Genomic DNA, 23,576 nt, shown 5'->3' with positions numbered 1-23,576 from the left:
TCCAAAAGCCAGTCTTGATTATCCATCCTGGAAGGCGAGGCCTTCCACAGCCTGAGGCAGATTTGCCTTTCTGACCTCAACCTCCTCCACTTCCCTATACAAACCTTCTGCTCCAGAGGCAGGGTTTTCTTGTTTGCCCCTAGCACTGTGCCCATGATGCAGAGGAAAGTATGTGCTTTGGGGTCAGAGAGATCTGATTATAACCACTTTCTATTTATGTAACCTTAGGCAAATCCCTTAACTTTGATGAGCCTCTGTTTCCTCATCTGCAAAGTGCGGATACTCTGTACTTGCTACATTTGGCATCAGGATTAGAAATAACATCTGTAAGCATCAACAATGCCTGATACGTAGGCAAGTCTTCAATAAATGGTAACCACTGTATGGTCGAAGGAGTCTGCTTGTCGTTGTAACTGAAAGCCTGAACGCTGAAGCCAGGCAGACCAGGCCTGGCTCACTAACTCCACTGCTCACTCATCAGTGCCCCAGCTTCCTTGGCAGCAAAATTGAGCTCATAGTAGCACCTGTCTCAAAGGGTTGTTGAGAAGGCTTAGAGAAGCAAACTGTGAAAGCGTTCAGCACAGTGCCGGCACATGTTAAGCTCAATAAGTGTATCCTCCATCACCATCGTCATCATCACAATCACCATCACCTTCACGTGTGCTCTGCCATTATCTCTGCCTCTAAAGACCACCCCCCAACACCATTTACGCAATATTACATAAGGCCCTTCTTACCTCCTACATTTAATACCCAATCATTCATACAGGTAACATTTACAAATCCCCACAGGCAGAGGGAGGATCTATGGACAAACTATAGTCCCTAACTTCAAGGGGTTAATCCAGTTGGAATCATAAGACATTCACACAAAATAATAAGACATAAGGTAAAACGAGATAAATGCCTTAGGAGATGCACAAATGATGTGTGATGTGAGTTCGAAGGAGGGGTGGTAGGAAGAGAAGGAGGGACTTAGGGAGGGGGAAGATTGAAAGATTACTTTCAGCCAGGGGAGAACAGGAAAGGTTTCACCGAGGAAGCTGAAACCTGAAGAATGGGCAGCCTTGGGTGCCATGAGAAATGAGCAGGGAATAAAACCGAGCAGGGAAGTGGGCAGGGCTGCCATGCATGGGTATGCAGGTTGTGCACTGCACACAGGCACTGGGCTGATGGGGGTGAGTGGGAGCTGTGCCTGCCTGAGGAAGAGATGCCTTTTCCTAATCTGCGCACAGGTGCCACATGGGCTACCAGGGGCCTAGGAGGTGAACATTTCAGGCAAAGAAAACAGCACAAGCAAAGGCACTGAGGACAGGCATGACTGACAAAAACAGAGGAGATGCAAATAAAATACTGAATGAAGAAAGAGAAATAACTACAGATATATTTACTTTTCAAGAAATTCTTACTATTTAATAAATCTTACTATTTAAGAAATGGTAAAAAGACTAGGAACACTTACACATTGATGACTTTGAAAATGAAACTGACATGGATAAGTCATTAAAAGTGAATTAAACATATCAACTATAGTTCAGTTTTTTAAAAAGTAAATTAAATATGATACAGCATAATCAAGTAAGGTTATCCTAAAAATGAAAGGATTATTCAACATCAGAAACGTATCAATTTATAACATTTATTGTGTCAAAGAGGGAAAATCATATATTATCTTAATAAGTTTTTAAAAAGTATTTGATAACACTATTTGTGATTAAAATTCTCAAAAAACTAGGAATAGAAGGGACCTCCCTTAATGTCATAAAGGCTATCTACTAAAAACCCTCATGAAACATACTTAAAGTTGCATTCCCTTTAAGTCTTAAGCAAGTCAAGAATGTTCACTTATCACCACTGCTGTTCAACAAAGTATTGGTGGTCCTGAGAAATGCAATATGACAAGAAAAAGAAATGAGACAGAAGGACTAGAAGAGACAAAACTACCAGTATTTAAAGATGATATTTTTTTTTAAAAAACAATTAGAATGCAGAGAAAAACTATTAGAAGTAATAGGAGAATTTGGCACGATTGCCAGATACAAGAAAAACTTACAAAAACCAATAGCATTCTTCTACTACAGCAATAACCAATTAAAAAAAAAAAAAAGAAAAGAAGATCCATTCAAAATTGCAACTTAAGCACATAGTATTTAGGAATTAATACCTTTATGGAGAAATTTAGAAATCTCTATTAAAGGACAGTTACAAATATTTGAATAAATGAAAAGATAAACTGTGTTCATGGATAACATGATTTAATGTTTTAAAAATCCAGTTCTCCTCATATTAATAAAATCCAATGCAATTCCAATGAATGGTCAGTAAAATTTTTTGAGGAGCTCAAATATTTCTAAGATGTGAGGAAGAATGAAGATTCACAATAGCTAAGTCAATTTTGAAAAAGAAAAGCTAAAAGGGAACACTTGTCCTACTAGACAGTAAGACATACTGCAGAGCCAAATTAATAAGAATTGCGATACTGAGATAGGAAGGAACTGACAAATAGACCATGGGACAGAATAGAGAGACCAGAAATATATAGGTACCTACACACATACATAAAACTTTAAGTTAACTTAGTCTTAACTTTAAGGTAGAATCACAACTCAGTGGAGAAAGGATGCTGTTTAGTAGATGCTATTGGGACAATTGGCATACTAAATAGAGAAAAATAAAATGGATCCCTACCTCATACCATATATAAAGGTGAATTTCAGGTAGGCTGTATACCTAAATGCAGAAGATACAACTAATAAAGGAATTCATGAAATATAGGAAAATATCTTCATGGCATAGGTAAGATAGGATTTATTAAGATTCCAAAAGCATGAATCATAACACAAATAAAATTTTAAAAGAGGCATTTGGCAAATTAGGGATTTTCTGTTCAAAGAAAGATGTCAACAGACAAAGATAACTGACAGGGAGAAGATATCTGCAATATCTACAACCGAAAGGAACTAATAATATACAAGAGATGCCTGCACATCAGCAAGAAAAAGACAGAAAACTAATTAGAAAAATGGGCAAAGGATATGAATAGGCAATTCCTAGAGGAGATACCTGATGGCTAATGGCTAATGGCTAATAAGTATGTAAAGAGAAGCAGACCTCATTAGTAAGCAGAAAGATTCAAATTAAAGCAAAGAGATAGTAATAACTGCAAATGAAGTGTAACCTTTAAAAATTGTATAAAAAATTTAAAATAAATTTAAAAAAAGCAAAGAGATAAGAGAGATACCACTTTACAACTATAACATTAACTAAAAACTAGAAAGTTGGATAGTCCTAAATGTTGGCGTGTGAGGAAAGGGGAACCCTCATTCACTGAGGGTGGGAGGGAACACTGGTACAGCTATTTCTTAGGGCAAGGGGCAGAGCTTCGTGGATTTAAGGTTGTGCATGCCTGGAAGCCAGCAACGCTACTCTTGGCCACACACCCAGGGAACCTCTTGGATCTTTGCACAGGTCTATAAGGGGGCAGGAACAAAGACATTCACTGTAGCTTTCTTTGGGATAGCAAGGAGTTGGCAACAACTTGGATGTCCATCTCTAGAAGAATGGGTGTGGAGAATGTGAGGGGTGCTCGGGACAGAGTGCTCTGCAGCAGACAGAAGCAATGGACGAGTTCCATGTGCAGAACCTGGGTAGTTCTTTTTAAGATGAATGTTAGAGATAGAGATCTATAGCCTAATACCATTTATGTAAATAAAAACACACTACATAAAATAACTCTGCGAGTTTTTCAAGGATACGGACATGTCCAAGGACATACACTGCATATAGGAGGGTGGCTGCCTATGGAAGGAGAAAGGGACGGCAGGGAAGGAGAGAGTAAAATAAGAGGGGCCTTCCCTGGATTGACGATGGCAGCGGACCACGAACTGAGGTTCACAATCAGCTCTGCACTTGAGGTCCACAACAAACAAACAAAAAACAATTGGCCTGGAACAGTTCAGGGTAGATGTAGCGTAAGGACAACGGGGTGGGGCTGGATCACGGAGGGTTTTAACAGGCCACTTTAGGCTTCATTCCAGCAGAACACAGCTCCCACCATCTCATAGGCCTCCTGATAGCTCCCAACTGCTGCCTGAGGCCAGAGTCTACTGTTTGCTCATTTCCAGACTCTCCAGTGCCCAGCTCAAAGCTGACTCTCAGTATGTCGCTGGGGAGGGCTTGACTGGCTCAGGAAAGCGCTTCTGGATTCACTCTTGCTTTTGTTTTGTAATTGAAAGCACAGGGAGCCAGCTCACCCTCACCCCCACCCGACAGAGGATGTGCTGTGAGAGCATCACAGACTAGAGGGAGAGACGTCCCCAGGGGCCCTGCTTTCGGGAGGCTTGGTCTGCGGCGCCCTGGTGAGAGCCAGCCATCTGTGTCACTACCAATTAAGCAGTGAAATATCTGTAGTAGGAAAAAATCAATTGCTCGCTGACTCCTGCAATCTCGTTGTGGAGGAGAGGTGATAATTACCCTCCGCTTTGGTCTCTGAGGCCCTGCTTGACATTAGGATGCACGGCATCAGGCCCAGGGAAACGAGCTCCCCACTCCCTCCGCTCTGGTGTTTAATGTGCCACGTGATCCTACGAGCCAAATCTAACTTCAAGGCTCCCAGTATAAATGGAAAATCAGGTTTTATAAGAGAGACATCAAAGGCACAGAACCCGGGGAGCCGGATTTCGTCAGGAGGGAAAAGCCATCCCCTGGCCTCCCGCAGGCTCCTAGCATCCTTTACCTGGTTACCCACTGATGTGCAGCACCTGGGGAGAGAGGTTAATTTGAGGTGGCAGGAGTTTTTAGAAGCTGTCGCAGGCTCTGGCAAAGCAGTTCTGATGCTGTAACACTTCTCATCAGGTGTTTGGTTAGCTTACCATCTCCTCCTTTGATATTCGGCCTCAGTGGTGGGGTGGGGGAACAGGGTGTGTTAGGGAGCCTCTGAAATCCCCTCCATCTGTCACTTACCTTTAATTAAACTGCCAGCTTTTCAGATTCTCTTCCTGGACTCCTTAATTACCATTAGATTAACAAAATTCATGAAAAGGACTCCACCTTCCCCATGCACTCCACGGCAACTCTACTCAAGACAGCTGGGGAGGGGCTTTCCTGGAGGCACAGTGGTTAAGAATCCACCTGCCAGTGCAAGGGACATGGGTTCGTGCCCTGGCCTGGGAAGATCCCACATGCAGCGGAGCAACTAAGCCCGTGCGCCACAACTACTGAGTCCGCATGCCACAACTACTGAGGCCTGCACAGCTAGAGCCCGTGCTCCGCTACAAGAGAAGCCAGGACATGAGAAGCCCGCGCACCGCTACAAAGAGTAGCCCCTGCTCGCCACAACTAGAGAAAGCCCGCGTGCAGCAACGAAGACCCAGCACAGGCAAAAATAAATAAATAAATAAAGAACATTCATAAAAAAAAAAAAAAAAAGACAGCTGGGGACTGACACCCCTGGTGTGTCTGGATGACCCAGTCTGGACGGCCACTGCACTGCCAGTCTCCTCGTCACAGAGCTATGCTCACCAGCCTGCCCTGGAGGCCCTTCCAAAATCAACGTCCTCTAGGTCACCCGGGCCAGAAGCCCGAGTCTACTGGCCTCCTCCTCCTCCCCATGACCAAATCCAATCGGCCACCGATGCCAGCAGGTCCTCCTCTGTGCACCTTCTCTGTCTGGGTCAGCTCCGTTCTGTTCCCACTGCACTGCTGCCCTCGCTCGGGCCCCCCTCATTTCTCACTGCACTGCTGGAATAGTTTCCTAACTAGTCTCTCCTCCATCTCTGTGCTCCAATTCTTTCTCCGTAGCAGTGACCCTGCCAAAACAACAGACTGATGAAGTGGTGGGTCCCACAGCCAAACTCCTTAACTTGGCACTGAAGGGCCTTATGATGGCCCCTTTCCTCCTCTCCAGCTTCATCTCGGACCATCTCACGTCTGCCCCTTGTTTTCAGCCGTGCAGGATGACCTGCAGTTACCCTAACTCAGGGTTTCTCCACTGTGGGACTTCCAGGGACCCAGGGACAGTATTCCTTGCTGTGGGGGGCTGTCCTGTGCATCGCAGGGTGTGTAGCAGCATGCCAGTAGCGCCACCCCCACTGGTGACAACCAAAAATGTTTGTAGACATCGATAAATATCTCCTGGGGGCAAAACTGCATCAACTCCCCACCCGCTTTTGAGAACAACTGCACACATCAGGCAGTTTCCAGTTCTGTTCCTACCCCTCCTGTACTCCTGTGAAACATCTACGCATCTTTCAAGACACAGGCAAGAATTTCCTGAACTTCTCCCCACCCAATATTGTTCACCACTCCCTGCTTCCTGCCCACGTTGTGTTCCGGGCACATAACAGAGATCCTTGACATTTTATTGTAACATCTGCTGAATGGCTCTGTCCCTTACAGGGCTGTGGGCTCCCGGATGGCAGGGACCATCTGACTTCTCTCAGAATCTCCACCCTCAGGGGACATCTCAACACCAAGTCAGTTCTCCATGTTTGTGGAATGAATGTCTAAATGGAGGGTGTTTCATGTCTACTGTTTTATTTGCAGGGTGTGGACCTAGCTTTGTTGTTAACTCTTTTATTTCATTAATGACTAGACATTTCGGTGGAAGGACAAAAAAAAAAAAGAATGCTGAGCAAGATTCCCGGTTAGATCATCCTGCTGGAAGGCAGAGTTGAAGTTCTTCCTCAAGGGCACAGAGAAGGGAAAAGAAGTGGCCGCCTTTTGGGACTGCTGCCTGAGCGCCGGTCCCCAGGCTGGTCTGCCTCTGTTCCACCCGCCCGAGGTCTTGAAGGAGTAGCCAACCCATTATTGAGGACAGTACTTTACCAAGGGGTAAAAGTCCACGCCAAGAACATCAGACCAGGAAGCAGAGCTGCCACCAGCACGTACAGCCAGCGCCTCTGTGCAGATTATGAAAGGGTACCCGTCCTCCCTGTGATGGAATGCAAGCCAGTAAGTGGAGCATGGGCTGCAAGTCAGCCCTACAAAGCCCCTGGGCCAGGCTCCAGTGCAGGCACAGGCTGCATCTCTGCACTCGGCCCCTGCACTGAAGGACGTTCCAGATGGGCAGCACCTCAGAGCTGGGAGGAAACGTATCAGCTAGAGCCCAGCCCCAAGGTTAAGTTACCCAGCTGGGTCTTGGCAGAGGCGGGACTAAAGCCCAGGCTTCCGATCCCAGTCCAGAGCTGTCACCCCCAGATGACGTGGTCATGGAAGGCTCTGGGGACATCTACTCTGGCTAGGACCTGAGGTCACTTCTGGACACACAAAACCAGGATGCCTCCATAGAGCCAGACGATACCACCCTCTCCCTCACTGGTTTCCCCAGCTCTGCTGACGTGGAGCCTAGGCACCGGGGTGGGCACGGCTGCTGCCGACAAAGACCCCCGTCCCGCTCAGCGCCGCGGTGGGGAAAAGGCAAGAGGCCCCAGGCCAGGCATGCTCCGTGCAGGTATGCGCTGGAGATGGTCACTTTTTCCTGGGGAGGGAGGGAGGGAGGGAGGGAGGGGAGCCCACACGGGCAGCTCCAGTCCCCACTTGACCACTGATTACCCATGTGAGCCTGGGGCCTGACTTTTACCTCCCATGCCTGCCCTTCCTGCCTCCCAGGGCCGTTGGGGGTTTCAGATGAGATCATGTCCACGAAATCCTATGAAAAAGCTGTGCGGTTTTGAGGGGCTATCACCAAACCAGGTGAATGGGGCCAAATGCCCACACCTCCAGCCCTAAGGTGCCTTGGGGTAGGAAGGGCAGCACCTGGGCAAACTGGTCAGCTGCTGCCTCCCAGAAGGTCCATCTGTCTGGCAGCCCAGGGGAGTCAGTTCTGGGCAGGCCAGCCAGCACCCGGCTCACACATCCCCAGCTGTGGATCGCCTTCTCTGATTTCCCCAGCGAGCGATCTAGGTCTCCAGGGCAGTGGCTGTCAAGCTCGAGCCTGTAGAGGATCAGCTAGGGCAGGGCGGGGCAGGGCGGGGTGTGCCCGCTGAATGTGCGCATGCTAGGGCCCCATCCTCAGAGAGTCTGACTCAGCGGCCCCTGGAAACGCGTTTTAACAACACCCTCCCCCTCAGGTGATCTGAACGCAGGTGGTGGAAGGATCACACTTTGAGTGACGGCCGGTGTTGGGAAGAGAATCTACCCTCTGGAAGCAGAAAGTCTCACTGGCTGTGGGGCCTTGAGTGAGTAATTTAATCTAAGTCTCCATTTCCTCATTTTAAAATGGGGAGGTGGTCCCTTCAGGGTTGTTCTGAGTTTTAAATGAGATAATGCAGTGGCACGAGGAACACAGTGCCTGGCCTGCTGTGAGCTGAGGGTCCACGTCGGCACCCCCCTCTCTCCTCTGATGGAACCCAGAACAAAGGGGCCTCACTTCGGAGGCAGCTCCCAGGGAGCCAGCAGCACAGAGCTGCCCACCAGCCCCAGACATCAAGGTGGAGATGTTTTCCTTTGCCTGATACCATGTCCAGCAGGCCCAGCGCATGGTGATTAAAGCCCAGGCAACACTACACTTCCAGGAAGGTCAAAACTTGAACCGAAGGGAAGGGCAGCTCAGTCAAGGGAAGAGTAAGTAAGTCTGTACAATGCACTGTCCCTCGAGTGATGCTGGGCATCAGTGCCCGCACACCGAGCGTGGAACGCACCGCTAAGAAAACTGCGGCCCTGGGAATTCCCTGGTGGTCCAGTGGTTAGGACTCTGAGCTTTCACTGCCGAGGGCCTGGGTTCAACCCCTGGTTGGGGCCATGAGGCGCGGCCAAAAGAAAGAAAGAAAGGAAAGAAAACTGCAGCCTGAGTGGAGAGCACCTCCAGGTGGGCTCGGGACCCAATTGGCACGGCTGCCACTGAGCACGGAGAGGTGCTGCTGGAGGATGGACACAACTCACGGTGGAGGTGCCAGTGCTCCTGGCACACCGCAAAGGCTTTCTTTTGTCATCAAGGCTGCAACAGGCCCCATCCAATTTCTGCCCCGGTGGGATGTGAACAACTGGACAAGAAAGCTTTACCTTAAGCTTCCTTCCTGTCTGTGCTCCCTGGGGTGAGAGAGGAGAGGAAAGCCCAGGAGAGGAGGCCTGCATGACTGCCCGGGGAACACCCACGGACGCTGCCTGGCCCCGCCCCACCCGCCTTGCAGCCTCCTACCCGTGGACTCCAGAGTCATTTAGCTGAATCCCCAAAGTCCAAGAGCATCCTGCAGTGGGTGAAGCACAGACTTTGGAGTCAGGGGTCCCACAGGGGCGGTGAGACCACGGGTGTTACTTGACCCCTGGGAACTCTCCCTGTAAAGTGAGGCAGCCTCATGGTTCTTGTGAGGATGCAGAGAAACGCAGTGATGCCTGGAGAGCATCTGGCACTGCGCTTCCTCCCCACAGCGCCTGGCGCACGGTGCGGGCTCAGCGTCAGCGTGATGGGAGACTAGGGGTCGGTCCCCTGCTCTTGGCAGGTGGAGCCAATAGCCCAACCCTAATCGTGCCGTTTCCCTGCCCAAACCCTCGGCCTGAGTTCAGCCTGGCCAAAGACCCTCCGTGTGCTTCCAACCCACTCCCTCCCTTGACGATAAACTCCTCTGCGTTCTCCAAACACACCCATCAACTCCCACCCTGGTGGCTTAACTCACCCTGTCACCACCTTCTCCCTGTGGTGATGGGAACATCCCTTCCCTGTTGAGGTCCTTACTTCACCCTCCCCCAGGCTGTCCCAGGTTCATTCTCGTCCTGGGTCCCCAGCCCCCAGGGCAGTGTGTGCCCTTTTCAGGAGGCACACCTGCTCAGGCCTGCGTCTCTCTGAGCACATGGTGGGGGGACAGAGACCTATCATGCCGCCCTGCACTGGGCCCGACACGCAGTAAATGTCTAAACAGAGTACCTCCGCGGTAGGGGGCTTCCCTCGGGGGGCTGAGGAAGCAGTCTGGACCAGAGCCCTGGCCCACCGAGAGGACAGAGCCAAGACCACTGGGGTCTTGTTCTCTGCCTCGAGGCCGGGCTGCCCCCAGCCCAGCAGCCGGGCACCTGCGCTTTGTCAGCTGAGGCTTCCCAGCTGCCTGAGGCCATGCTACACTGTTTCAGGCTCACTAATTAGACGTCATTAAACACCAGGCTCCCTCCTGCACTGGCAGCCCAGCTCTGCCAGCCAGGCCACTTCCCCTCCCAGACCCCTTGGCCTCTGTGCCAGCTCTGCCCCCGCCTCTGCTGCGCACCACCGGGGCTCACTCCCCGTCCACCTCGGATCCATACGAGGCACTCCTGACACCCATTCCCCAAACTAGGTGGATGAAGGGGTGATACAGAGGAGCCTCGGGCTGGCTCTCCAGAGAACAGGCTGTACCCCTGTGAGCGAGGTCAACTAACTCAGCCGTGAAGAACCATATGTGATCTGCCAGGCAGTGAGAAGAGCAATTCTTTTTAAGATCCTAGGCCAGCTTTTCTCTGCCCCACGGCATGCTTCTGGGATGACTTCCCCTGCATTAAGTTGGTGTTAATTAGTGAAAATTATCTAATGCAAGCTCATTTTAACATTAGCTTAAAGCTAAACATAATTAGGAAGATAAATCAGCTGCTAAAAAAAAAAACCCAATGAGGATACACAGATGATTTTTAGGATCAGCTGCTGCTCTGGGTTACTGGCCTGGAGCTCTGAGCAACATACAATATGTGGGCAGAGTAAGGCAGGACTCGAGAAGTACCTTCGAGGTATTTCTTGATTGATCAATCAGGGCAAGACAACTGGAGTTGGCAGCTTGCCCGGGAGGTTCTGAGAAGCAGCAAGGAAAACCTGCTGGCCACTGCCAGGGGATGCCGCCTGGGAGGGCTTCGCCAGAGAGGCAAGTGGAGGGTGCGGGGAGCAGGGGAAGGTGGTCAGGAGGCGCTGGGCGATGGGAACAGTGTGAATCTGTGCACTCCTAGGCCTTCCGCCTTGCACACCCCGGCCCTCTGCCCGCCCTCCCTTCCATACTGGCTGCTTCAGCTGTCAATTCCCAGGAGGCCTCTGTGCCCCTGGAGCTCAGTGGGATTCAGACTCAATCTCAAGTTCCCATCCAGCTCCACTATTTACCAGCCCTGTGACCTTACCATCTGTAAAATGGAAAGTTGCTGGATTGTTGTGGAAGTTAAACGAAATAATATATTTTAAAAGGGCTAGCACGGCCTGGTATTTAAGTACTCAACAATTAATAGCTATTGACCCGCTCCCTCCAACCTGTCCTGCAGTTTATTTTCTTTTTCAGCGTCCACATTTTATTCACCTGTATATTTCTGGAATGTGGCACATGTGAAACATGGTGAGTGAATGAGCAGAAGTGGGGAATCTCCAAGCAGTCTGGGAACCCTCCCGGGAGGGGGAGTTAAGAACACTCACAGTTGGTCCTCAAAGACCCACAAAAAGGTAAGAATCCCTGGTCCCTGTCCCTGCCCCCGCCCTCTACTGACTCTGCTAGAAAACAGAACAGAAAGAGCATTTATCTGGACCCTCCCACACGCCCCACCAGTGCTGTGAGAGGCCCAACAGGGTGACCACCGTACAAGCTGGGCTGGGATGAGTTAACAGATTACTAGAAACTCGGGCCAGAGAGACCACTAATTAGAAAAGCCATAGGCTCTTTCCCTGGGCTAAGGTTCTGGGATCATTAGCAAGTCTACAGACTCCACAAATTCAGAGAAGGAAAAGAAAACGGGGGAAGGCAGCGGCCCCAGCTAAGGCTGACTAGTCATGGCCCCTGGGGTAGGAGGTGTGGTGGGAGGGAGGGGGAGGGCCAGGGATCACTAGAGTGACTCAGCCTGGGAGGGGGTGTGGTCAGGACAGTGCCAGGAGCAGAGGCAGGCGGTCAGCCAGGACCCAGCCCTGCTCCTCTCTCCCCGCAGACGGGAGGCCTGCCCCAGAACGGGCTCTGTCTGCCCTGTACACTGTGAGGAAAGGGAGGCGGATCTGACCACCAGCCAAGGTGAAGCAGTGAGGCAGCATCCCGGGGGTGCACCTGGACAGATGGGGCGGCGTGGGCGTGGGGTTGCCGGCGGGTCTCCCATTAAGGTCTCAGTTTGTCAGTGAGGGCCCACGTCCCAGAGGGCCAGAAAGTGGCCAGCAAGAGGACACTGGTCGGGGAACTAAGATCCCACAAGCCATGTGGCATGGCCAAACCAAAAACGTCCCTGGAAGCTACCTATATCCAGCTTCCTGGTGACACCTGTGCCAGTGCCACCAAGCAGAAAAGACTCCTCTCCTCTCCCTCTCCCACCAAAGTAGTCCTGTACTTGTTTGTTTCCAGAACTAGTTGGTGAGCTTCCCAGAACCTGGCTGGCAACAAATATACTTTGTTTCTGGAATTTCAGATGGAAGCGGTGGCCACAGGGGCAATCCCCAAAAGTAACTGCATGTGTAGCAGAAGGACACAAGCCTTGAATTCAGACCTGGGTGGAGTCCCAGCTTGCCTCTTATGAGATCTACGGCCTTGTGCTTTCCCTGAGCCTCTGGGAAAACCTCATTTCCCTTGCAAGGTGCCAAGGATTGAATTAATTAAAGGAAATAACATGCAGAGCACCTATCTTTCAACAATCTTAGCCTCTCTTAATATAAATACCTTTTATCTGCATCTATTAGTCATCTTTTTCAAAATGCTGTCTCATAGAGTCTTGCATTGGAGTCTCAGAGCAATCTTGTGAAAGTAAGCAAGAAGACAAGAATGATACCCATTTTACAGATGCAGAGATGGAGACCTAGCAAGGTCAAATGATTTGCCCAAGGTCACCTGGTAGAGGAGGAAAGACAGAGCAAGAATGAAGACACCCAGGCTCCCGGCTGCCAACTGTGTACTCCTTCCCTTGCAGTGACCTGGCCTCCTGAGACCACTGCCCAGCAAACCTGGCTAAGCTACCATGAGACCAAGAAGTCATGAAGAAGGCACCCCTTTACTGAGGCCCCATCTTCTACTTTTGAACTCCCCGGGAAACACCCATCCTCAGAGTTTCAGGGACCTAAAGTGTCAGATTTCAGAGGAACCAAGCCTCAGCCTCCCTCTTCTCCAAAGACTGAAACACAGCCTGTCCCCCAACTCAACCCACCCCACCCCCGTGTCCCCATGCCCCAGCGCCTACTTGTGCAAGATTTAGTCCTTGAGGAGTCCTTCCAGACTGCCCTCGGGCTCTTTGAGCTGGCCCTTCTGGGTGACTCTGCAGGGGAACGCCCTCAGGGACCCCTGATTCAGGGACCGGGGAGCCTCCGTGCCTTCCTGTCTCGTCTCGGCCCGTGGCAGATCCTAGAGAAGACCCTTGGCTGAGTACTCAGTTACCACAGCCCTGCAGACGAGAGCCGCCCTGACAAACGGCCACATCAAATCAAGGCAGCAGAGAAGTGCGGGGGTCGGGGGGGAGGGGAGGGCAGTCGGAGCGGCTCCTCTCACCCAGAGGAGGAAACAGGAAGCGCACCTGCACAGGGCCTCCAACCTGAGGATGAGAAGCAACCCCTGAGAAGCAACCCCTGACCGTCCTAACTCTGATCTCCTGGCCGGCAGCCCCGCGTCCTGGGAGGAAGCTCAGCCACACTTCCCTCCCTGCTCCGAGAGGGGAGGGGACAGCGACGGCAGCAGCACCTCTCCAGGACAACTGGTATTTGTACGATACTTTCTTGGTATCCTCTGCTTCCATACAGTTTCTTCCTTATTTTTCAAAACCATCCAGAAATCTAGGTAATGCCCTCCAATTTTGCAGGTCAGGAGTCCCAGGGAGGGAAGTGATTTACCCCAAAGGAACACAGTTTGTAAGTAGCCAGGTCAGGACAGAAATCAAGACCTTTCAACTTCAGAGCCTATTCTCTGTCCTTGACGTGAAGCTGGGTCTCCATTGCCCAGAAACCCCAGCTCCCAGGATCAGTGACTGAGCATAAAAGACAGAGACTCAGAATCCAATAGCCACAGAGCCAAGGGCTTGGCAGGGATGCTGGGACAGGCCGAGGCAAGATCCTGGAAGGACTGTGAAGTGCTCAGTCCCTGGAACTGCAGCTGCATCATTATCCGCCAGCCTCAAGGGGACAAGGACTCTGGAACTGCCCCGCGCCTCGGAAATAACGCCCGTGAGGAATGGTCACTCAGGGAGGGAAGAAGAGTTAGGCAGGGGGGACAGTGTGCTGGACCCACAGGTCACGGGCTGCCCTGAGAGGCCTTTTCTTGCTCTGCACAGCGAATCAGGCTTTTCAAAGGCAGCTCAGATGCTCTAGATAAAGCCTCTGACATGGAACGTCAGGAGAACGGGGAAAGGTATCAGGCGAGAATCGGGACCAGCTCTCGAACAAGGCTGCGAGGTGGCTAACGAACGTATCATCAGACTCAGATTTCACAAACCAGTAACATTTAAGTATATATATATGTAAACGCTTTCTTTTGTTTCCTCTCTCTCTCTCTTTTTTCTTTTTGAATCTGCTTCATGTCAATATCCCAGTGCCCAGCATGGTGCCTGGTACAGGCACCTGGTACAGAGAAGGTGCTGCGTGCTATTTGCTGGATGTATCTGAATGAGGGAAGAGCCAATTTGAGGCTAACGGGGGAAGACAGTGGCAAAGGCTGCCACCCGCAAGCTGAGCCTCCTGGTGAAGTGAACTGGAGCCTCTGAGACTTTGCCACATCCCCTGGGCATGTGTACCCAGCTGTTCACCCCCATCAGCTGCCCAGACCTCTAACCAAGGCTGCTAACCTGGCCAGCCATGCCTCCTGCCCTGGAGCCTTCCCCCAAAGCCCTCTGCACCCCCTCCTCCCAATTTAGAGCATTCTTCTCTCTGCTGCCAGGTGGCTTTAACAATGGGGATTAAAGGGGTCCCTCGGTAATGTGCCGTTCAACTGGGGACTCTCCAGACACTTGCTTCCCTAGAGGGATGGAGAGGGGCGGGTGGCCAATAGGAGGCAGTTTCCATCAATTAAACATCATTGGTTGCCCGTGCCGCTGGGGCCCTACAAAGATGACGGAGAGGTGTAGGAGGGAGTCTCAGCTCTTCCAAAGCTGCTAGCCTCCGAGGATAAAATGGGCTCTCCTAAATCGAGCTGTGTGCCAGGCACACATGTGGCACAAACCAGGAGCCACGTCTGAGAACAAAAAGTCACTTTTGGATTGAAAATTTGATAAACAGCCAAAGAAGGGTTAGCCTCTGAGCCAGACCCTGAAGGAAAGGGACAAACCGTTGACAGGCAGAGATGGGGTAGGGCTGGGCCTGCTACCCATGCCCCTCTGTCCCCCACCAACCAGGTGGGCCTGCTCCTCTCACTGCCACAGGAATAAAGAGCAGCAGCTCCCAGTTAATCACAGCTTCCTAGCCCAGCAGCCACCCTCTCCTGGGTTGTGTTTATATCTACACGGGGTCATTGGTAGTTCTGACCGGGGACCTGGGGAAGCTGTGTCCTCTCCTTGTCCTTGGTCTGAAGACAAGTCATTAGACCCTTCTGGACCTCAGGGGCCTCCCCTCTGCCCGACACGGTTTTTGAGGCCCAAAGGAAATGCTGCGGGAGGCACGGTGGTAAGCAGTGAGGAGCTGGGTAGTTGGTACCCTTGAGTGTGGGGCTCAGGAACGCAGGGGCCAAGGATCAATCTTCAAGGTGGGTGGCCAGTAGGTTTTCCTCTGCTCCTGGAGCACAGGCAATACTCTGTAAACCTACCCAGTAGACCCAAAAATGGATGCCGCTGGTCAGAAGGGAGCTGGGGTGCAAAGATGGGTGGATGCTTGGTGCAATCTCACCCTTCTTGCTGCATTTAGACACGCCTGTAGACAGGCCCTCAGCATCAAAGGTCCTTCCCTCACCCGGTTCAGGGGCTGGTTCAGTGCCCCTCCTGCCACGCCCTCTGCTAAGCACCCATCATTCTGTATTAAAATGATGGTTTATTAGACTATTAGGCAATTTAAGAGCAGAGGTGTGTTTTATGTCTGTTTTCTACTGAAGTGCTTAGCACATAGTAAACCTCGAAATATTTGTCCAATGACCAAATGCACTATTCTTCCAAACCACAGTTATTTGGTCCTCTCACTCTGCCCTTGTAAATGAGAACCGTTTCCTTGTCTACACATGGTCTCGATTTAAGTCCAGTCCCCCCTGCCCCCTCCCTGCAGTTACAGTGGTCACAGCAGCCCAAGCGGCAGCAACCTCCCCTGGTCCTCTCTGCCAGCGTGGGAGAGGCCACGGACTCACTTCTGGGTCCCTGAAGGCACGTTTTCCGCCTGTACTTTAAGCAAAGTACATCATTCAGTGACACTAAAATAAGCAGATCACCTAAGGGGGATTAAAACAACAGGAAAAACCGCCCCCCCCCGCAAGGAACCAGGGCCGAATGTCTGAATGCTGGCTCTCCAGCACAGCCAGGAGGGCGTTCTGCCATTTGCAGAGGCCCAGACAGCAGATAACTTAAGACTGACCAACTCAAAGGCCTCCTCCCATTCCACGTGGTCCCACCTCCACCACTGCTGGGCTGTTTCCCCACTGGCCACCACCCTCTGCCCCTCCTCCCCAACCTCCAATCATATTTTCAAAGTGTCCCCTAGTTAGGCTCCTTTGTCCATAACCCTGAGGCCCGGGTTCAAAACCCTCACTGGTCTGCGCCTGTGGGCAAGTCACAGCCACTCCCCCTGAGGCTTGGTTTCCTGTTTTTCATTCGGGAATAAAAATGACAGCCCCTCACGAAGTTATTCTGAGGATTAAAAGAGATAAAATATGAAATTCTGGCACACAGCTGGACGTGTGTACTAGGTCCTTCTGACCCTCCCCCCCCTTTTCCCCAACAGTCACCTGTGTCTCTGCACATAAACCATCTCGGTCTGTCCCACCCAGCCTCACAGCAGCCAGACTCTCCCTGGAGACAAAGGAAACTCCCTCCAGGGTGTTTCAGGGTGAAAAGGAAGGGGGAAGGATCTAGAGGGTTGCTTGCCAGTTGGACAAGCTGGGGTTGGGGAGGTGGGCAGGTAGTTGTCGGAAGGTGTAGCCTTTAGAGCGGAAGCTAGGGATCTGGGTCTTTCCATAACCAACCATGTGACCTTTGGGCAAGCCCCTTTTCTTCTTTGCGCCTCAGTTTCCTCACCTGTGAAACAGGGTCAACCTCTCTGCCCTGCCTACTCACAGGATCTTTGGGAAGAAGGTACTGCACAGATGTGAGTGGCAGTGATTAACAGTTGGGGTCCAGAGGGCTTGTGGGTTTCGGGCACAGATGGGGCCAGAAGCTGCTTCTTCCTGAGGGGTGGTCACCTGCTTTGGACCCAGTTTTAGGACCAGGCTCTAAACACCAGGTCCCCCACATACTCAGCTCCCACCACAACAGCTCTTTCCTCCTGCCAGTCAAAGCCACTTGCTGTTTTGAAACGAAAATCTCTCTCTCCTGAGTCTCTTAAGGAGAAACTGCCCATTCCACTTTCCTTCTCTCTCTCCTTTCAACTCTGCAATTTACGTCCCTTGGGAAATCCTCCAGATTAGGCAAATCTAGCCTCAAAAACTGTTTTCCTTCCAGCACATCTCCCAGCATTTGAATTAACTCTTGGAGGGCAAAGGCCACCTTATATCCTCCTATGGCTAGTGCCTGGCACACGGTAGGCACTCAGGAAATAATTACTGGTTTAATATGTATGCATTGGATCGGTTCACAGTTGTTAAAGTTTCTGTTGTTAAATATTTAAAGAGTTAAGAACACTCCACTACATAGGAGATTCCTGACATCCCATATGGGACTAGAAGTTCTAGTGGGCAGGGCCCTCTCTCCACCTTCTTGTAACAGGGGTTCACAACCTGCAGCCCAGGTTGTGACCAGGCTAGTTCCATTCCAGCTCCTTGGTTTAGTCTGTTGCACCATCATCCGACAGCACAGCAGTTAAGAAGAAGGACTTTGGTGTTTGAACCCTGGCTCAGCAAGTGACTTAACTGTTCTGAATCCAAACATAAGGAAAATACCCATCTTACTCCGTAGTTGTGAAAAGCAAAAGAAAAAATGCAGGTAAATCATTAGCACAGTGGCTGGCACATATTAGGAATGCGTAAATCAAGGCTTGTTAGTGTTACATCGTGAGCCCTGACCCCTGACCCCAGCTGCACCCTGCTGCACAGTATTGTCACCTGCGTCCTTTCTTCTCCTCTGTCCAAACTTGTTTTTCTCTTTTGCAGAATGCAATATACAAAGAACGCTCAGGTAGACAAGCTGGAATTCTTTAGAGAGGGAGGGTGGAAACATGGACAGTGAAAAGTTAACCCTTCCTTCTGGCAGCCAATCTAGCCGACTACCTGCATCGCGCCTTCCAGGAAGAGGAGGCCCACCACTGGTCTTTCTAGGCTCGTTCAGCCTCCAGGGATAACAGGGCTCCAACAACAGTTACTGAGTTGAATCAGAATGGTGAACCCAAGCCACTCCTGCTGTATATTCTGAACTGGGCACCGAAGGCTGCTGATGTTTCTTAACAAATCTCAAGGTAGGGGAACCAGACTTAGCAAATAAAAATACGGAATGTCCCCATTAAATCTGAATTTCAGAGAAACAGTGAATGACTTTTTAGCATCAGTATGTCCCAATGCAATATTTGGGTCATACTGAATAATACTAAATTTTTTCTTGTTGTTTATCTGGAATTCAAATTTAACAGGACATCTTATATTTTATCTGGAAGCCCTACCCAGGTACCCCTACCCAAGGGCACAGAGTAAATCTTCCCCCTGCCCTATGAGCTACTGGCCCTACCAGTATTAGAATACCAGCCACTCTGGAAACATCACCTCCTTTCAATCCCCAGGTAGAGTAGACGCCCTAAGTGGGAGCTTCTTCTTGACCTGCTGAGTCCAGGGATCTGCCTTGTCAAAGCACCCAGCACAGAGTCAGGTACGCAGTAGGTGCTCAAAATACATCCCTTAATTCATCCTAGACTGCTTGAGCTCTAGCACTGGGCCCAGAGCCGGAGTGAATACCAGGGGCCAGGGGCCAGGCCAGCCTTGACTCTGGGGGGCCTCCTAAGAGCAGCGAGGCTTGGGGTGGGAGGCCACACCGCACTTCCTGGGGTTGCCTGAGGATCAAATGAGAAAATGGCCAGGGACATGTTTTGTAAATCCCTGGGCAGCACATAGGTTATTATCAAGACCTCTGAGTGGCCCATTTTACCACAGGACTCCACAGCCCACACTCTTCTCTAGGGAGAGAAACCAGACAAGGAAACAGAAGCACAGAGCAGAGGAAAGCCAGCGCCTCTGGACACTGTAATGGTGACGACAAACAACTGTCCCAGCACCTTGTAATTTGCCAAACACGTTCACATCCATGCTCTCCAGAGGACTCACCAGCCCCACGTCGGAAGGCAGGGTTCTGGACCCATTTTCCAGAGGGTGGTCAGGGGGGCCAGGCCCAGGCCTTGCCTCGGAGGTGGCGCCTGGTCCGAGGGGACAGGCGTGGGGCGGGGCGGGGCCTACCTTCTGGGCCTCTTGGATCATCTGCCGGACCACCTGCTTCAGGTGGGGCGCCTTCTCCTTCCTAGGGGGGTGAGTGAAGAGGGTGACGCGGCTCACACCGCGGTAGAAGCACGATTCGGTCCAGCCCAGCTCCAGCGGGGGCACCTCGGTGTCGGAGCGGTCGGGCCAGTAGGCCAGGGACTCGCCGGACTCGGACGCGGCCTGCGTCGGGGTCTCGGCCGCGGCCTTGCTCTTGCCCCGGGCGGCGGCGGCGGCGACTTCTTCGTAGGGGCTCCAGGCGGCGCCGAGGGCCTGACGCTCCTGGCTGGAGAGGAAGTCCCGCAGCTGCTCCTCCTTGACCCGTTCGCGGTAGGCCTGCTCGCCGCCGCCCAGCAGCGCTTCGAGCGCGGCCCGCCGCCGCTCGCAGTAGTAGAAGGATGCCTGCGCCGCGGTCACCCTCTCGTTCACGTGCGCCTCGTCCAGGCAGCCGAGCTGGGACTCGGCCATGGCGCCCCGGCCCGGCCCCGGCCCGGGTCCTACCGCCGCACCTGGAGCCGCCGAGGGGCGGGGCGCCTCACCTGGACGAGAGAGCGGCCAATCGGCGCGGGCGCGGGCGCAGGCGCGGCCGTCGGGCGGGGAGGGGCAGCTGCGCTTTCCGCCTCTGCGGGGCGCGAGCGGCGCAGGCGGCCTCGGGGGCTCGGCTGGGGACGCGACGGCGCTTAGGCCTGCGGGGCCCAGCCCGGGGCGGGAGCCCCGGAGCGGGCCGGAACTTGGAGCCGGGCCGTAGTTAGACCCACGTGCGGCCTCTGGCCCGCTTTCGTCTCCTGGCCCCGACCCTTCGGTGGGGGAAAGGTTGGGGACCTAACCCTTCCTGTTGCCGGGCCGGCCAGACACGTCCCAGCGCGTCCATTTTCCCCGCTGTTAGGGCCCCGAGCACGTGGTCTGGCCAGGGTGCTTCTGGGGTGGCCGATCTGACCACTCCTCGGTTGGGGGTCCGGGGGCCCTCTGCTAGGCCAGATTGTGACGGCCTAGCAGGGACGGTTGGTGTGCAACAGCGAAATGCTAGTAAAACCCCCAGCTCCCGGCCCACGTCCACGTGTCCCAGTCTGAGATCAGAGGCCCCTCCAGGGGCTGTCAATCCAACACTTTCACCAGGACAAAAATTTCTTTAAAAAAAAAAAAGCCACCCAGATACAGCAAGGATGTAAGCAGCAGCAGTGGAATTTTTTTCCCCCATTTTAATTTGAAGTGGTGTGTGTGTGTGTGTGTGTGTGTGTGTGTGTGTGTGTGTGTGTGTGTGTTTGGGCAAGATAGGCTACCAGAGGCCTGATTACTATATTAGTGATCTAAAATGTATGTTTGAGCTCAAGGGAGGAAGACACACACACACACACACACATCACCAGCAGCAACTCTGCTGTTTCCCATTGGATTAAGTACAATCTTCTTAGTCATTAACATATTATTTTGTCCATGCACTGCTGTACAGTTTGATTCTCCACATTCAAAATATTTTCAGATCATAGCAACCAAAGGTTCACATTTCTCTCATTTTATAACACAGCATCTCAGAGCTGGAAGGAGCTTTAGAAACTAATTCAACCCCCTCATTTTACAGAAGAGGAAAATAAGGCCTAGAAACATGTGGTTTGCCCAGGTCTCCCTGTAAAGGAGAGGCAACACAGGGGACTATTAGGTTCTCTGTGTCTGGGAGATCTTTGCCCTGAACCATGGCCACATTTGCCCTTTCTACGTCTCTTGTGAAATGACAGAAGGTTACTGGGGACATGGTTTTAACCCTGGGGACTTAGAAGAGATCACCTAATATTTCTGGGTCCTCCTTTGATGGCCTGGAAAAATGAGGGTTAGATTTTCAAATATCTGCAACTTTTGTGACAGTAGTCAATTCTGGCGTCCTGTGTCAGGTCAGGGATGGTGAGCAAAGAGGTGTCCATCATCTCACTTGTGTCCTCTGCTATTCTTGGGAATTGGAAGGCCTCACTGCTAGTAACACTCTAAGTATAGAAAAATTTCATCTTTAGATGGGAGAGCATTTAGTTTGTTTTCCGATGACTTGAGGCCCTATAAGATGCCAAACTCTATGCCCTGGGTATACAGAGGAGCTCAGAGAAGTGGGAGGAATAGAAAAACAAACACACAGGAGAATAACACAGGTGTGATGAAAATGCTTTTAATAAACTCAATCAGCAATGCATTGGGAGTAAACATTTACTCAATGCCTACTATGTGCCTGGCACACAGTATGTACTTAGTACGATTTCTTTAAAAAAGAATGTATTAGGGCCAAGAAAAGGGTAGGTGCAAGGAGCTGTGGGGACTTTGAGGGAAGAAGAAATTAATCTGACTAGTGGGATGTAAATAAGAAGGTCTTCACCTAGCAGGAAGGGATCTTAAGTGGAGCCTAAAAGGAGGAGAAGTCAAGGGGGAGAGAGGGAGTGAAGACATTCCAGGCAGAGGAAGTTGGGATTGGGTGCAGTCAGAGTGTCATGCTGGCATAAGGCACACGTGGGTTCAACTCAAGATACGCAACCCTCAGAGCCTTAAGTATCCTCATCTACAAAATGGGATAACAATGCTGACCACCCTCCGACCCTGTGACCTCCCAGATTGTTGTAGGGATTAAATAAGATCACATATTTGATTTAATTAGCAGTTGTGTCTGACTGATGGAAAGCAGTTTACAACAGTACTTCTAAAACTTTACTGTGCCCAGTAGTCACCTGGGGGGATCTTGCTAAAATGCAGATTCTGATTCAGTTGGTCTGAGGTGAGGCCCAAGAGTCTGCATTTCTAGAAAGCTCCCAGGTAATGTTCGTAGTGCTGGTCCATAGACCAATTGGCATAGCAAGGATTTCAGAAGCCAGTGAATAAGAGGGTGAACTTTCATGTCAGAGAGTCCTGGAATGGAATCCCACTTTCTTGGTGTAAGCTGTGTGTCCCTGGGGAAGTTACTTCTCCTTTCTGAGCCTTGGCCACATCATTAGTGACATATGGGTAATAATAAGTCCTACCTAATAGAGCTGTGCGAGAAGGGAAACAAATTAATGGATATACACCACTTAGTGGAGTGTCTGGCACAGCGTGGTAGCCTGTGAAGAGTAGTTAGTGTTAAAGTGTGGGAAGATGGGACTGGAAAGAGAGGGACCTGGAGTCCAAACTGTGGGGACCTTGATTTTATTTTATTTTTTGGCTGCACCACACGGCATGTGGGATCTTAGTTCACTGACCAGGAATTGAACCCGAGCGCCCTGCGGTGGAAGCGCAGCGTCTTAACCACTGGACCACCAGGGAAGTCCCTGGGGACCTTGACTTTAAATCTTATTCCGTAGCTAGGGGAGCCATTAAAGGTTATTAAGAGACTGATATGGTCATAAAAAAAATAGCAGCAATTACTATGTGCCAGGCACTGTGCAAAATATGTATCTTTCAAATAAATTCATATAGTCCTATTAGAAAAATTATTATTATCCTCATTTTACAGGTGAGAAAACTGAAACACAGAGAGGTTCAGTAGCTCAATCTAGGTCACCCAGCTGCTAAGTAGAAGAGCCAGGATTCAAATTCAAACCACCTGACTCCAGGGCTTACCTGCCTGCCCACCTTGCTATACTGCCTCGGTTGAGAATGCTAGAAAGGGACATTAGAAAGAAAAAGAATTCCCCTTGTTTAATAATTTATCCATTCAACAAACATTTGCTGAATGTTTGTTGAATGGATAAATTCAACAAATGAGTGGTCAGAAACCACTCATTCATTTACCAAATCCTTATTGAGTTGTAACAATCACAAGGCCCTGCTCTAGGTGCTGAGGGTACAGCTCTGAACAAAACCAAGTTCTTGCCCATGTGGAGCTTACATTGAAGTGAATGACTGAGATACGGATTTTGCTCTCAAGGACACAAATATTATGTGACACAAGTTAGAATAGGACAGAAGGTTAGAATCAGAGTAGACTATTTTAGTAACAGTTCGCAGTGGAAAAGAGCTTTCCTAGATCTAACTGCTATGAAACACACAGTGATCTTTTCGTGATAGTTCCCTTTACATACCAATGACTTATTTATTCAGCCAACTTTTTTGAGCAGTTGACGTGTACTAGATAACATGCTTGCCACTGAGAATAAAAAAGAGGAATCAGACGTGATCGTTAGCTGCTCTGGTGGCTCCCTTGGTTTAGCTGGGAGTCAG

General features: G+C 50.8%; 1 protein-coding gene across 4 annotated transcripts in view; it reads right to left on the bottom strand.

Moving 5' to 3' along the window:
* FAM83F (family with sequence similarity 83 member F) overlaps nt 1–19,935 on the bottom strand; it is a 31,706-nt gene extending 11,771 nt beyond the window's left edge. For all 4 annotated transcript variants that reach the window (XR_005021586.1, XM_036867227.1, XM_036867226.1 and 1 more), the window contains exon 1: nt 19,389–19,935. Coding sequence is in view for 3 of the 4 variants with exons in the window: in XM_036867227.1 (XP_036723122.1) it covers nt 19,389–19,874 (486 nt within the window). In the remaining variant the exon portion in view is untranslated. The remainder of the gene's footprint in view (nt 1–19,388) is intronic.
* Nucleotides 19,936–23,576: the final 3,641 nt, after the last annotated feature.

This window comes from Balaenoptera musculus, chromosome 10 (assembly GCF_009873245.2).
Source record: "Balaenoptera musculus isolate JJ_BM4_2016_0621 chromosome 10, mBalMus1.pri.v3, whole genome shotgun sequence".
Lineage (NCBI taxonomy): Eukaryota > Metazoa > Chordata > Mammalia > Artiodactyla > Balaenopteridae > Balaenoptera > Balaenoptera musculus.
Note: the sequence above shows the minus strand (reverse complement) of the source record. Positions and strands in the feature narration are given on the sequence as shown.